The sequence below is a fragment of the Eublepharis macularius genome, chromosome 3, assembly GCF_028583425.1.
Source record: "Eublepharis macularius isolate TG4126 chromosome 3, MPM_Emac_v1.0, whole genome shotgun sequence".
Taxonomy (NCBI): Eukaryota; Metazoa; Chordata; class Lepidosauria; order Squamata; family Eublepharidae; genus Eublepharis; species Eublepharis macularius.
The window spans coordinates 150,824,787-150,839,913 of NC_072792.1; the positions used below are offsets into that span (position 1 = coordinate 150,824,787).

At 47.2% G+C, this 15,127-nt stretch overlaps 1 protein-coding gene across 1 annotated transcript in view; it reads right to left on the reverse strand.

Annotated features, from left to right (window-relative positions):
* The window catches only part of NBEA (neurobeachin), a 702,521-nt gene that overhangs the window by 148,924 nt on the left and 538,470 nt on the right, over positions 1-15,127 (reverse strand). The window contains exon 43 of the mRNA XM_054973860.1: positions 10,857-10,972. Coding sequence (XP_054829835.1) covers positions 10,857-10,972 — 116 coding nt within the window. The remainder of the gene's footprint in view (positions 1-10,856; positions 10,973-15,127) is intronic.

Genomic DNA, 15,127 nt, shown 5'->3' on the forward strand with positions numbered 1-15,127 from the left:
AAGAGCATCCCTCATGACCAGATGCAGTGGTGACAGTAGACTGTTCCCTCTATGGATTAGCAGCAGCACTCAGCATAACCCAGCTCCCTGAAGGAGAAGGATGGGAGGCATGGGAGCCTGAGGGGAGAAGCGCACTGATGTCGAGACTGAACCTGGGCTGGATTTACATCAGCAGTCTGAAGAACCTACCTCTCCAATGGAGCGGGAAGGAACAGATGGATGGATACCCTCCCCGCCTTGGGGAAAGGCTACTCAAAGTCCCGCTTGTGCAGGGCCATTTCCCCCCCCCGCCCAAGAACATGAAGGGAACAGCTAGATGGGTGGATGGATGCCCTCCCCCCCTGGATGGGGAGTGCTGAGCCCCCCTAGTACAGGAAAGCAAGATTGGGTTGCCTGTCCTTCATGCTGAGGAGCGGTGGCCGCTGACCAAACCCACCTCCTGGACATGTTGTCAGTGATGGATGCCCCGGATGCCCTTCCTGGGATCAGGGAGGGTGAGACCAAGCTCTCAGGATGGTGAGCGGTCACCCCCTAGGACAGGAATGCAATGCATGGATGCCTTCCCTGGGATCGAGGAGACTAAGTCTCCAGGATGGGGAGCAGTCAGACCCCTAGGACAGGAAACGAATGAACAGATGCCTGTCCCTTGTGCTGAAGAGTGGTGGCCACCGGCAACTCCCAACTCGTGAACATGGCAGTGGATGCCTTCCCCACTGTCGGGGAGGGCAATTGTGAGTCCCCAGGAAAAAGGACTGTGTGGGACGCCTTGCCTTACCCACTTTTGGGGAAGGCTATTCTAAGTCCTCGGGGGGGGGGGCACCCACAGGGAATGGAACTTCGATGCAGGTCCGTCCCCCCTATCAAGGAGCGGAGGTCAACATCAAAAGTTACACCCCTCACCAACAGGGTGACTGTGATGATGCCTCCCCCGTCCAGCCGGGACAGGTGCTGAAAATAAGAACCATTCCATACCCTTGCGGGGGTATGTGTGTGTGCATTTGCACCTGTCGTGGATGTGTTTCAGTTGGCCAAAGACACCTCATCGATGCAGTACTGCCCGCGAAAGAAAAGGAAAACAGAGTTGCATTTACCTGTAACTGCTGTTCATTGATGTTTTCTGTGCAGGCACACATGGGGACTGCACATGTACAAGCCTGCCGAACGGTGAGGTTTTTATAACTTAAATTCACTAGGGGGTGTCTGTCTTCCCAGAGTGCCTGCTGAAACTGAATGACTCTGGGAGATGACACCTCACCCACCTGAGCCACCAACCCTTAAAAAACAAGAGCATCAGTAGGGCAGGAGGGAGGGTATGTGTGCTTGGGCTTCTCTCAGGGGAGTACAGCCCTTGATCTGGTTTGGAAGAGTTGGTATGCCAGGGATGACCTGGATATTTGAGAAGATTGACGGTGTTACTTGTGCTGGGAGAAGCCTTCAAAAGTAGAGGCCATGGACTCTGTCCTATAGGGTTCACCAAGATCCAAACCATAACAAAATAGTTGAGAGCGTTGGAACCAGTTGCAGCAAGAATGTGCAGAGCAGGGCTGGGACTCGCTTTAAAAAACTCTCCTTCTTCCTCAGGTTTGGGTGAAGGAGACAGCGAATGAAAAGAGGGAGTACGTGGACATGTTAACTGTCACGACTCCAGAGTCAGGACCCTTTCACTGACATTTCTGTGTTTTTCTTTCTGCAGGTGATGCTTCTTTGTTTTAACCTTTTTGCCGTGACACTCCAACGAAAGTAAAGGTGAGTTGGCATTGTCGGAACCTATGTCCTTCAATGCCGGCCATTTCGGATCCGAACAGTCAAGTTCACTTGGCACCAAGTGTCTCTTGTGAGGCTTGTCAGGGCGCTATATCGGCTCTGACGGGCATGGAGAAGTCATGGGATGGTTCCAATCCTGGGATGCCTCGATCAGATTCTGAGACTCCGGAGTCAACTGCCAGGTGTAAGATGGAACAGAGAATTTCCCGTGTGGTAATGATGTCTCCGCAATTATTATTAATAAAGGATATATTAATTAAACACTGTTTCACTAATTTATTTTCACAGAATAAGGGATGTAATGAATGATTTGTATATTCATTTGTTTCTCTTAACACAACCAAGTACTACACCATATATTGCAACCTCCCTTGGCCTCAATTATACAGGCATCCTACACGTTCTAAAAATAATTCATTAAAGTGTCCCGTGCTCAAAGTGCTATAATTATCGTTATTAAAGTGCAATTGCTTTATGGCATCCTATGACACTATTTCTCATATAGAACTCAATTCGCCTTGCATACAGGTACAATACAGGTATAGTACAATGGTGATTCCAGACACTGTGAATGTCACAGATCCCAAGAAGACCTATATTCATAGGTGCACGTAGATAGTTCTGTGACTGCGTTCTCTAACGGACGGTCAAGATCCTCATAAGGTCCGTTTCCAAGGTTCTTTTTCAAAGAGCACAGATGCTGGAAAATACACACAACAATATAGAGCACCCCCAATATTTAATACATACAATAATACATTCACACTTCAATATACTCACTCAAAAATTCATTATAGTTATCCTTCCATATCCCTCTCCGATTTGTCAATTACTTCCATCTGTGTCCTATTGACTAACAACCGTGTTATCTACAGAAAGCCATCCACGCCCTAATCACACAGTATCCGTCCTTAAAGTGACATTATTATTACCCCAGAAAGCAGGTGTAATCGTTGGCTATATTCAAGCCATTGGGTATAAGAGTGTTGAGTTTGTATATCCAAAATGTCTCCTTTTGACGCAACTCTCTATTTGCAGCTATGTATTCTTTCTTCCGAGTTTTGAATAAAACGGTGAACAACATTTCCCTTTCACTATGCTTTTTATCTGAATAATGTTGGACTAAGGGAGCCTCTACTACATTGTTCTTAATCCTAGACTGGTGTTCACTAAGTCTTGTTCTAATGGAGCGTGCAGTACTTCCTACGTATAATAATCCACATGGGCATCTCAGGACATATACCACTCCTTCAGTGCCACAATTAACAAATTCATGCGTGGTCTCAATTCCTAGTTGGTTCAAGTCATCTGTGGTCATTATTAGGGAGCATTGTTTACATCTTCCTCAGGTTTGGGTGAAGGAGACAGCGAATGAAAAGAGGGAGTACGTGGACATGTTAACTGTCACGACTCCAGAGTCAGGACCCTTTCACTGACATTTCTGTGTTTTTCTTTCTGCAGGTGATGCTTCTTTGTTTTAACCTTTTTGCCGTGACGCTCCAACACTCCAACGAAGGTAAAGGTGAGTTGGCATTGTCGGAACCTATGTCCTTCAATGCCGGCCATTTCAGATCCGAACAGTCAAGTTCACTTGGCACCAAGCGTCTCTTGTGAGGCTTGTCAGGGCGCTATATCGGCTCTGACGGGCATGGAGAAGTCATGGGATGGTTCCAATCCTGGGATGCCTCGATCAGATTCTGAGACTCCGGAGTCAACTGCCAGGTGTAAGATGGAGTCAGCATCGGATCCGAGGATAGAATGGTCAGATTCCAGGATTGCCGCTCTTGGTTGGCAGATTGCATGACTGATGTTGGCGTAAGAGTCGGGCGGTCCAAGGATGTATCAATAGTGGAGAAAGCGTTGAAAGAGGAGCTGAGAGTGAGGGGTATCATCTCCCAGAGTCACTTGGTTTTGGCAGGAAAAAATGCCACGTAGGCACTCTAGGAAGACAGACGCCTCCCTAGTGGATTTAAGCTGTAAAAACCTCACTGTTCAGCAGGCCTGCACATGCAGTCCCCATGGGGGACTGCACTGGAAGACGGACAATGAATGGATTCCTTCCCCACAGATATCTGACCCCCCAACAGTCTCTGTGGCAGAGCAAACCTCATAGGCTGAGACTAGCATGTCTTTCGATGATGGCGAGGAACAATTGCTCAAAATAAGAATCCTTCCCACCTCCCGTCAAACAAAAGCCATCTCACCGACGTGATGCTGCCCATGATGAAAAGGGAATGGATGGATGCTCACCCTATGTCTGGGGAAGGAGATTTTCCTTCTCCTTGCAGGGGATCCTATTACCTCCCCTATCACACAATTGAGACAGAAGGACACCCCACCAATTGAGAAGAGGTGGCCATCAGAACCCAACTCACTGATAGGGTTGTTGTGATGGAAGAGAAAGGAAGGTTACCCTTACCAAGTAACCTGCCTTGAAGGGCTGTTGGGAGGACAAAATGCAGAAGAGTAGCAGTCACACCACCAGTAAATCCTAGGCAGAGTTACTCCAGTCTAAGCAAGGGCGAGGACAGCGGACAGAAGGGGTGGGCCATCACTGTAGGTATGATTTAAGTTCTGCAACAGGAACCTACCTCAGCAACAGTGTGGCAGCATGGTAGCCTTGACTGCTACCCAGCCCAGGAGCTCACAACCAGGTGCAGCTGTTAAAATTTCCTTTTGATGGGGCGCCCCACCCCCAGGAACGTGATGGAGACCAATGGACAGCCCACCTATTGAGAAGACCCACCTCAGCAATGGGATGCCTGTGATGGAACGAACACATGCCTTCCCCTCCAAGGCGGAATAGGTGCTCCAAGTAAGTAGCTTCCCTGCCTCCACCCAAACCACCTCACTGACATTATGGCTATGAGAGGAGGTCGGTGGTGTCCTGAAAGGTCCTCAGGACATGGACCATTTGGAAGAGGGCTGGTAGCCAGCCCATGCCATTAATGCCTTCCACTGTCAGCCTCATGGGAACAGATTAGGAACAGGCTGCTTGACTGTACCCTGGCCTAAGAGCATCCCTTGAGAGCAGGTTCAGCAGTGACAGCAGACCATTTCTTTTAGGGATGAGCAGCAGAACTCTGCATAACACAGCTCCCCAACGGAGAGGGACGGGATACATGGAAGCCAGAAAGGATAAGCGCACTGATGTTGAATCCGAACCTTCCCCATCCCAGGGAAGCAGAATGAAACGTCCCTTAGGGTGGATGCATTTGCACCGTTTGAGGAAGTCTGCAAAAGCCGAAAACCACCTCACTGATGGGGAAGGGAACGGATGCCTTCCCCACCTTTGTGGAAGGCAATTCTACATCCCTGCACAAAGGAGGCAGCCTCCCCCCAGGAAACATCACATGGATGGAGGGGCCCACGACGGACTGGAACGGACACCTTTCTCACTTTTGTGGAAGATGATTCTATGTCCCCTCACGAGGGGGGGTGCCATAGGGAGCGCAACATTGACTAAAGGCCGTCCCCAGTGTTAAGAAGAGGTGGTCTGCCAAACACACCTTACCAATGGGCTTGCCACTTTCGGGGAGGCCAATTCAAAGTCCCCTCTGGGGGGCAGCCTCCACCCCAAGGAACCCCAACAGAACAGTCATGTTCTGTTTCAGGCACCCCAAGGTGCCTGTAACAGAACATGACTGATTCCTTCTCTACCCAGTCAGGACAGGTGCTCAAAATAACAAGAATCTTTCCCACCTCCCGTCAACCCAAACCCACCTCCCTGATGCTGGTGGCTGCGAGGTGCCCCTTCCTTACCCATGGGTGAAGGAGAGTTCTGTTCCCCTTGTGGGTGGGAGTTTTTGCACCGGTTGTAGATTCAGTTCTGGTGGCAAGAGACACTTCACTGATAGGGTGGTCAGAGAACCCCACTGATGTAGAAACACACCCTGGGTAGCAGCTGCAGTACCAACACAACACCCAGAAGAAAAACCTTATCACTCACAGGACGAACGCCAAATATGCCTTTCCCCAGCAGACTCATGGACAAGTAGGTTGAAATGACCCTTAGTTAATGGACTCCTGCTTTTCTCTGCCACTACAGACAGACTAACATGGCATTCCTCCATGAGGAAGTGAGGGTGGCCCAGAACCTTACTGCCGGCGAGTGAGTCTGGCAGTGGCACAGATACTGGGGAGTGGTTGGACTCCAACCAAAGACACCTTGCCAACAGGGTGGCCATGAGGGAAGCCTTCCCCGCACCCTCCTGGAAGGTGGTTAAAAGTCCACTTGCGGGGGGGTTGGGGCTTACCCCCATGGGAAAGGAGAGAAGACAGAAACTGAAAAATGGCCGCTCTTTGAAAGAGCAGCAATGGGGACTAAGAAGCCATCTCCCTGAAGGAGAGTTCGGTTGCCCTTGTAGGAGAAGAGGTGTGTACATTTGCACCTGGCAGTGGAGGTTGAGGGATGCTTTCTCAGTGCACTAAGTTTTCTGTGAGTCCTTCTCACAGGAACCCTCACAGGATACTACCACCAGAACCCACCTGACCGATGGAATGGCCACGAAGGAGGCCTTCCCACAGCGTACCCCTGTGGAAGGCAGTTGCACCTCCCCTTGTGTGGGTGCGTTTATACCCACATGTTCTTCTGAGATTCAACAAAGGAACCCACTAGAGTTGGCCCATGTGGCTGTCAGTGGCATAGATACAGGAGGGGATGGACCCTGGTGCCCTGCAATGAACTTGGGGTGGTCCAGAGCCTGACTGTAGGTGACTGAGCCTGGCAGTGGCACAGAGACTGGGGTTGCTCAAGCAAAGTATTCCCCGCAAGGTCCAGGAAAAGGTAGCCCAGCAGGGGCAGGATAAGCTCTATAAAGGCCAATTGATCAACGAGGGCCGGGTACAGGCATAAACGGCAGGGACGGAGGATGTCTCCCAGGTGGGAGAATACCCGCTTGCTCTGGACACGGGGGGGGGGGGGGCAGGAGAGGAAGATCATGGCTATGGACAACAGGTCTGGCCAGATGGCAGCTTTACGTGCCAATACTCCAGGGGATTGGAGTCAGGGGACTTGGGGGCTTGATAAGGTACTCTTGCATCATCACTTCTGCCAAGTCCTCCGCGAGGGCAACCCTTTCCTTCCTGATGTCAGCAACCTCCCGGTTCAATGAAGACCAGTACTGTGGGTGGTCCCTGTTTGGTGAGCTGCCATGGCCTGGGATGCTGGGTTCAACCACCTCATCTGCCTCCTCCTCCTCCTGCTCCTCTGCCAACAACCCCTCTTCTGTACCCTCTTCCCTCTGGCCACATATTTTCTCCTGAAACCTGTGGACCTCTTTGTGAAGCTCCTTCTTCCAGTGCTGGAGCTCACATTGGTGCATGACAGTGACACCCTTTACATGGTCACACATGCAGCCAATTCTGTATGCCCACTGTTTGCAGACAGGATGCAAGTGGGTGGCCAAGCCTGTCTGTAACCTCTTCACCAAGTCCCTGACACTGGGGTGAAGAGCTTCCCCCCACTCTAGTTCTTTGGCCACTACCCGGTCCAGCCCGTGTATCAAGGGGCTGGTTTGCTCCAGGCTGGACTTGTAGGAGCAGAGGTCGGTGGTGTCCCAAAACAGCTTCAGGATATGAACCATTTGGGACAGGACTAGCCAGTCCATGGAGCTGATGCTGAGCACCCTTCCCACATGAATAATGGGCGTGGAGATCATGATGTCCTCCAACACGTGTTTTTGTTCCACCAGACGCGCTATCATCAGGTAGGTGGAGTTCCAATGGATAGCCATGTCCTGAAAGAGCTGGTGCTTGGGATATTCCCCCCACCCCTTCTTGTGCAGCTGGTGGGAAGACTTAATGCTGCAGGAAAAGTGGGCACCAAGACGATGAAAGCTGTCCAACAACTCACATGTTTCCAATGTACCCTGGTCCCAGGTTGGCTTGATGGTGCTACCCAGCCCAAGAGCATCCCCCACCATGAAGTGCAGCTTGTGCGTCAGGCAGATGATGCCCCCAAGGCAAGCGTCGTTCAGGGCTGCCAGCATGTTTCTACCTATGTCCATGACTATGTAGCCAATGACAGCATCAGCCAGGGGCACCCACTCCCTCAATCCATCCTTGATCATGTTTGGAATGTTCTTCCCAGTCTGGTCCACATCCATCTCCCGTGCCTGGAGCAGAACCGCTCTGTAGCCTGGTGGCAGGGGTGGGTCCTCCTCCCAGGGTGTGAATTTTCCCACAGTGCTCCAGAGGTCCTCCAGTTGCCACCAGTAGGCAGTGCATGGTCCACCCTTGTATTCTGGCCAACTGGTTCCTTACCATCTCTGCCACACAGTTGTAGAGGGCAGGCAAGACTTGTCAGCCAACTGTCCGCCACAAGGGCATTGTGAACCGGGGCAAAATGATGCAGTGCCTGGCAAAAGCCCATACCCTCCAACATGGACAAAGGTAGTCCATCCAGGGCCATCATCTCAGCCAGTACATGAGTGCCTACCTCCTGAGCCCTCCCCTTGAATCTCTTGCTTGGCACAGATGATCCTGAGGCTACAACTTCCTGAAGAGTAGCCTGCCTGGAGGCTCCACTCCCATCCATAGCACCCTCGGTGCGAGTCTTCTTCCTTAGAGTGCACTCCTGTTCCCCTCCCTCTTCTTCCTGCTCAGAAACCCTCCCCTCCTGCTGGATGGTTCTTGATGAGACAACATGCTCAGGTGATGCCTCTGCAGATGCCCGCAGAGGACACTGGATGACAGGTGATTGGGGTCTGAGCCCCTACGTACCAGGGCATAGCAGGCCCAGCAACACACCGAACAGGGGTTGTTGGGGAGGGTTAGGAAGTGCTGCCAAAGTGTGGGACTGAAACAGCAACCGGGAGTTGTTGAGTTGGGAGGAGGACAGAGCCATAACCGCTGAGGTGAGGGGCTGGGCCGAAAGGACGAACTGCAGGCAGCGGCGGCCCCAAGAGGTTGGGATGTGGAGGAGCTGGATGATTCTCCCAAGACCCCCAAGGCATCCTCCCGAGATCCCTCCTCAAAAGGTTTTAGCAGCTGCTCTTCCTCTGGCAATGCTAATAGCTCTCCTGTCTCCTCCTCGATCCCCAAAAGTGGATCTGAAGAAAAAGGCTCTGCCTCTGAGACTTCCCAGTCCCCAGTATGGCTGGTGCTGGACACCGATGACGATGGGCAACCAGGACAACCTTGGCACTTCTTCCACCCACGATCACCCTTCCTCCTCGTTCCAACCCTCATGGTGCTATAAGAAGAGCCCTCAGCTGAGGAAACCCAATAAGCTTGGTCCCACAGTCTGACTGCAGCCATGAGACTGAGTTGGGGCAGAACCCTATCCCAACACTACAAATAAGAATTAAAAGGGCGGGGAGGAGACAAAGAGTGAGCCCTCAGCCAAGGAAACCCAATAAGCTTGAGCCCAGAGTCTGACTGCAGCCCTGAAACTGATGTGAGGCAGAGCCCTTAAAGAGTTAGAATGTTTACAAAGTTATACTGTTCTGAATATTTATTATGTAACTATTTAAATTGTAACTTTATAATTTTATAACTTTACAATTTTGTACTGTACAGGAATGAAGTTTGTAAGTAGAAAGGTCTGTAAAAAATAAAAAATCTATTTTCTTAAAATAGACCCCACTACCCCACAATCCAATAAGAATTGACAGAAAAAAAGGAGACAGAAGAGTGAGCCCTGAAGGAGCCCGATAAACTTGTGCCCAGAGCCTGACTCAGCTCTGAGACTGAGACGCAGCTCTGAGACTGAGTTGCGGCACAGCCCTAGGCTTGCCCACTGCCCCACAAGCAAATAAGAATTGAAAAAAAAGGAGAAACAAGAATGAGCCCTCAGCCGAGGTAATCCGATAAGCTTGCTCCCACCCAGAGTCTTGTTGCAACACAAGCCCCAAGCCTCCCTCTGGTGCAATCCAGAAAAAACTCCCACAACAAGCAGTTCCTCCGAGCCAGTAACCAGTTAGAAAGTGAAACCACAGCTCCACCCTGTGTCTTACATACTAAACACTCACATAAAGAATAATGAGAGCTCTCTGGTTGGCAGCCAGAGCTGCCTATCAAGGTTTTCAGGGCACGATTGGTGTGTTTCAAGGGCAGCAGAAGGTCTACAGGCAACTCCTATGTTGCCTAGGGAATTGATTGCTTGGTGCCAGGATGTCTGGTTTCACGGACCGATGGACCAGCCAAAGTTCATTGTGTCCATGAAAAAAGGTGTGTCCCATGACCCACTGGCTCATAAATGCCAAACCAGCCCAGTCCATGTAGAATTTTGATCTGTTTTTTGGTCTGTGCCCACCTCTACACTATGTTGGTATACTAACACCTTGTATAAAATTTGAACCATTGTACATTTGAAGCCAGTCCATATAAAAGGCCCTGGCCTGGATGTCCTAGGATACCCTGATCTCATCAGATCGTGGAAGCAAAGCAGAATCAGCCCTGATTAGTACTTGGATAGGAAACCACCAAGAAGTTCATGGTTACTACACAGAGGCAGGCAGTGGAAAACTACCTCTGTTTGTCTCTTGCCTTGAAAACCTTATGGGGTCTCCATAAGTCTGCTGTGACTTGACAACACACTCCACCACCATATAACAGAAATTACGATATGCATTAACAACCAGTAACATTTTTTCTTAATAGTGCACAAAGAAGTTTTGAATTTAAAGTCTACTCTCATATATTCCACAGTTTAGAGGACTAAAGGAAGAAAGATGCAGCAATTTAATCATAACACCACCCAGGTGACATCTGTACTAGGCAGAATACTACTGTTATTTTGCTGTCTAGTTGCTGTTGCTAAGAATGACGAAGTAGTGAAATTACATTTTCCCATTATTATTTCCAGACACACACCGGCAATGGTTTGTTGACTCTAATAAAGCTTCAGACAAAGCTGTCAGCAGAGGAAATGGCAGAAGGAGAGCAAAGAACAACCACCACCACAATAAATAAATTTGAAGCTTGGGTGATAGGTTGTGCATTTTTCGATAACATTTAATGTGAGTTTTTTGAAATCTATCATAGAACTGCAGCTAAATTCCAGAAGGATAAATGTATTCTATCCAGCCACAGTACTCAAGATTTTGACAAACATAAATATATTATGAAGGATTAAAGAGACAGCTTACCTGCTATAGTATTGAGAAACATCAAGTATTCAAAGTTTGAAATCTCCCGTCGCTGCCATCGCTGAGTCATGTTGGAAGATTTATAAAGTTGACGGGGAGTGGCCAAAGAAATCCGCCTAGGAATTAAATTTTGAAAAAACTTATTCTAAATATTTATTTCTATTCTGATGCTAAAGAGCTAGTTTATTAGCATGATCATTCCAAAAAATTATTTAATTACTTGCATTACAGTTCAAAAATCACTTACGTTTTTTAAAAAATTAAATCACTATCACCATGATTTGAAAGTTGATATTGGGAATACAATTATAATAAAATATATAATTATTATATATAAAAGTATATATTCACAATAATGCTGAGGCATTAAAAATCTTAGATTTTTAGAGTTAAAATACTGAGTAAGCAGTCCAGCACAAAGTAATGATGGATTAAACCCTGTTTAATTCAACAGGGTTTACTTGTTCATGTGTGTGACTTGCTGTGGGCTTTGGCACGAAGGTACAATCCAAAATTTGGATCTGGTTATTGTATGTCTCTCGTGAATTTTACTGCTCAGTGAAGGAATGTACTCTTATGAACCAGAGCTGCCTGAGACAGCATATATAGATGTTATACATCCCAATCACACTGTTGATTCCTAATATATCTTCATAATATACCATGAGCACAAGAATATCAAAGCAATACAAAGCCTAAGAGGTGGCATGGGATTTTATTTTGCAGTCCTGATTGCCCATGTAAAATAGAGAATATCTCAGAAAAGTAAGAACTATATAAATTTCTGGAGAAGATGGGATTAGAGCTAAATTTGTACCACAGCTAAGTCTGAGAATTTTGAAAGTGTCTTTATTCTGTCAGTCTCATATCTTTCTTCCAACCATCACCCATATATCTCCATGATCATTTTTCCTTTCTGGTGCTCATTTGCTAGTTCTCAACCTCTCTTATGCTCAATGTTTTCCTTCTCATTCTTCTATTCCCATTAGGGATGCCAGGCCGAGCCTGATGACCACCAGAAGCGTTGGGGGTAGGGATGGGGGGAGGAGTGTGTGACCCAACATCACCATGTCACTTCTGGGTAGAGATGGGCACGAACCTAAATACGAAAAAAAACCCATGAACCAGCCCGGTTCGTGGTTCACGAACCAGGGTTCGTGGAAGCTTGTTTCCACGAACTTCCACAAACTGGACTACTGGTTCGTTTAGTTTGTATTAAAGGGTCCATTTAAACTTTTCCTGCCACTTGCAAGTGGCGGGTCCCTTTAAACTATCAGCTGGCAGGCGGCAGGGGGAGATCCCCCCCTTGCCGTCTGCCAGCTCATGGTTTAAAGGGACCCACCACTTGTAAGTGGCAGGGCCCTTTAAAAGGCCCAGCCCCCAGCCCCTTACCCCCTCCCAAGCCCCAGCCCCAGCCTCCCACTTACCTTCCATCTGATGCTAGGGTAGTGGAGGCCTCCTCCACTGTCCTGCAGGCCCACATGGCAGCGGAAGAAGCTGAAAACGTCTTTTTTGCCCCTCAAATGGCAGCCATGGCTTCCATTTGAGGAGTGGAAAGGGCATTTTTGGCCTTCTCCTCTGCTGTGTGGGCCTGCAGGGCAGCAAAGGAGGCTGCAACCCCTCTGGAATTATTACCATAGTATTACAGACTCTTGTCTAATCCTGTCAAGCAAACATTTCTCACCACTGTATTACATAAATAACCCTCCCTGCTTGTTTCCTCTGGTATGTGTCATATGCCCACATCACCAGCAAGCATTCTTACAAAGAGACTGTTCACTGCAGCCAAACAGCCCATGGAAAATCCCCCAGCATCAGAGGGAAGGTAAGTGGGGGGCTGGGGGCTTGGGTTTGGGCCTTTTAAAGGGCCCTGCCTTGCAATTGGCAGCTCCCTTTAAACTATCAGCTGGCAGGCAGCAGGGGGGATTCCCCCGCCTGCCAGCTGATAGTTTAAAGGGTCCTGCCCCTTGCAAGCAGCAGGAAAGGGCCCTTTAAACGATTAAATGCCCCTTTTCCTGCCAGACCACGAACCATGAAGTGGTTTGTAACTGAACCCAGTTCCGTGCCAGTTCATGGTTCCTGGTTCACGGAAACCCCACAATCCATGAACCCCATGGTTCGTTTTTTTTCTGGTTCATGCCGATGTCTATTTCTGGGTACAACCAGGTAGCTCTAGGAATCACCATAACTCCTAGAGCTATCATTGTTACTTACAGGCACTTTCTAGTACCAGCAATGAAGCCAGAGCCTCCCCCCCCCCTATTTTTCTCTCCTCACCACTTGGAGTGGCAGCAGGCAACAGATCGAATCCTTGGAATTTTGCCCCTCATCAGACAGCAAATAGTAAGCCTAATTCCCATCCAGCACTTGCAGGCTTAAGTACTTGGTCTCAACCTCGTATTCTACTATCAGTCGTCACTCCTAAAACTACATCTGTTGCCTTGAGAAAAGCTTATGGCACTGCAATCCTAGAAAAGCTAAGGTCTCTCTGGATCAGTACCAAGAGGCTGTATGAGGAATAAGATGCCATGAATGAGTGCAGAATCCGTACTTTGGAAACCTTGAGAAGAACCTACAGTGCTAGAATCCTAGAGAAAGTGAAAGAGAGACTTGTGCAAGATGACATCAGACTTTCCCCTAGCTGTAGGTGTAAACTTTGAGTGGGCTGAGGGACTCAAGCCCCCCTGGATTTGGCTGGATGGGGCTGAGCCTCCCCTGGGCACCAGTGCCAGGTAATATTAACAAACTCACACGAGGGACTCAGTTAAAATGGAAGAAAGCAGGATCAGCCCTGATTAGTACTTGGGACTTCCTACCCTTCCTGTTGTATCATATTACAATTTCCATGATTCTCTGGGGCTTTGTTCCTGTTTGATATTTTGTATTTGAGTGTTTATTAAGCATTTATAATAAAAAAGGAGTTGCCGTTTATATAAACAATTTACAAATAAATGTTACAGAACAATTAAGAGACTCTGAAGGAAGATATATGAATTTGAAAATCAGGCACCCAGAAGGCAAGATTTCCACACTTCAGAGTATGTGAATTTAACAGGTTAAACATCCTGTTTCCTTTTTGTTGTTGATAAGATTTCCACACTAGCAATAATATATGCCACAAACAAAGCAAGAGAAAAAAATTATGACAATGCTTTTTTCCAATCCATTTTAGGATTTCAAGGAGAGAGAATGATCTTCAGAGACATGAATGGGGTAATGAATCCATGAATCGGATAACGGATCCAAAAGAAGAGGCAAACTTCCCCCTAATGTGTTTAATTATATGGAAATGTTACAATTGGAAGATGATTGGAGTATCAAAAATCTGAATATTAGAGACTATACTTTCTTTTCTGACAGACATCAATTATATTCAAGGATTGATATGCGCTGGATATCAAAAACCTTAGTTATTAATCTAGAGAGTGCAAAGATACAACTAAAAAACTTTGTAGATCACAATCAGTTAGTAGTAACTTGGCAACAAAACAAAGGCAAAACAGGAAGATGGAGATTAAAATATAATCTTTTATTACAAGAAGACAGTAAAAAATGGTTGTTACTACCATATGTTTACTGTTTACAATATCATTATTATATTACATGGTTACTCTTTTCTTTTTCTTTTGATGTAACTATGATATGTTTTTCATTTTATTCTCTTATTTCTGTTTTGTTTATATTTATAAAAATAAAATTTTATTTTAAAAAAAGAATTTATATGCTGCCTCAAAAGAACTGTGTCTACAGTAGAGATGGGCGCAAACAGGATAGATAGATATTTTGTGTCTTCTTCAAACCTGTATTTTTCTACCTGTGGAAGCTAAAAGAGTTTTAAGTTAGTTAATGACCCCAGCAAGCCGATAAGCATTCTTTTAAAATGTCTACACTCTAAAGAGTTGGTCAAGTAGAAATGTATTGATAATTGTTCATCACCTAGCAATAGTTCATTACAGTTATCATGAACTGGTTTCAAGCATGTAATAGTATTATTGCACTGTGGCTTACTTTGCATAAAAAGCTATAAAAACTTTGGCAAATTTGAAATGCTATTTAAAAAGTTAGAAGCTGCAGGGATTACACCCTGCCTGTACAACCCAGGCAACCCTGGGTTGTCCCAGCAGACATTCGCACATATTTGCCAAAGACCTAAATATAACATCTAACGTGTGCAGGGCAGAATATTCAGACTCTGTCCAAGATTCCTTTTTATTTTATTTTTAGGTACGTTTGTTTTTGTATTATTTCAAAACCCTGACCCCCTCCCCCTT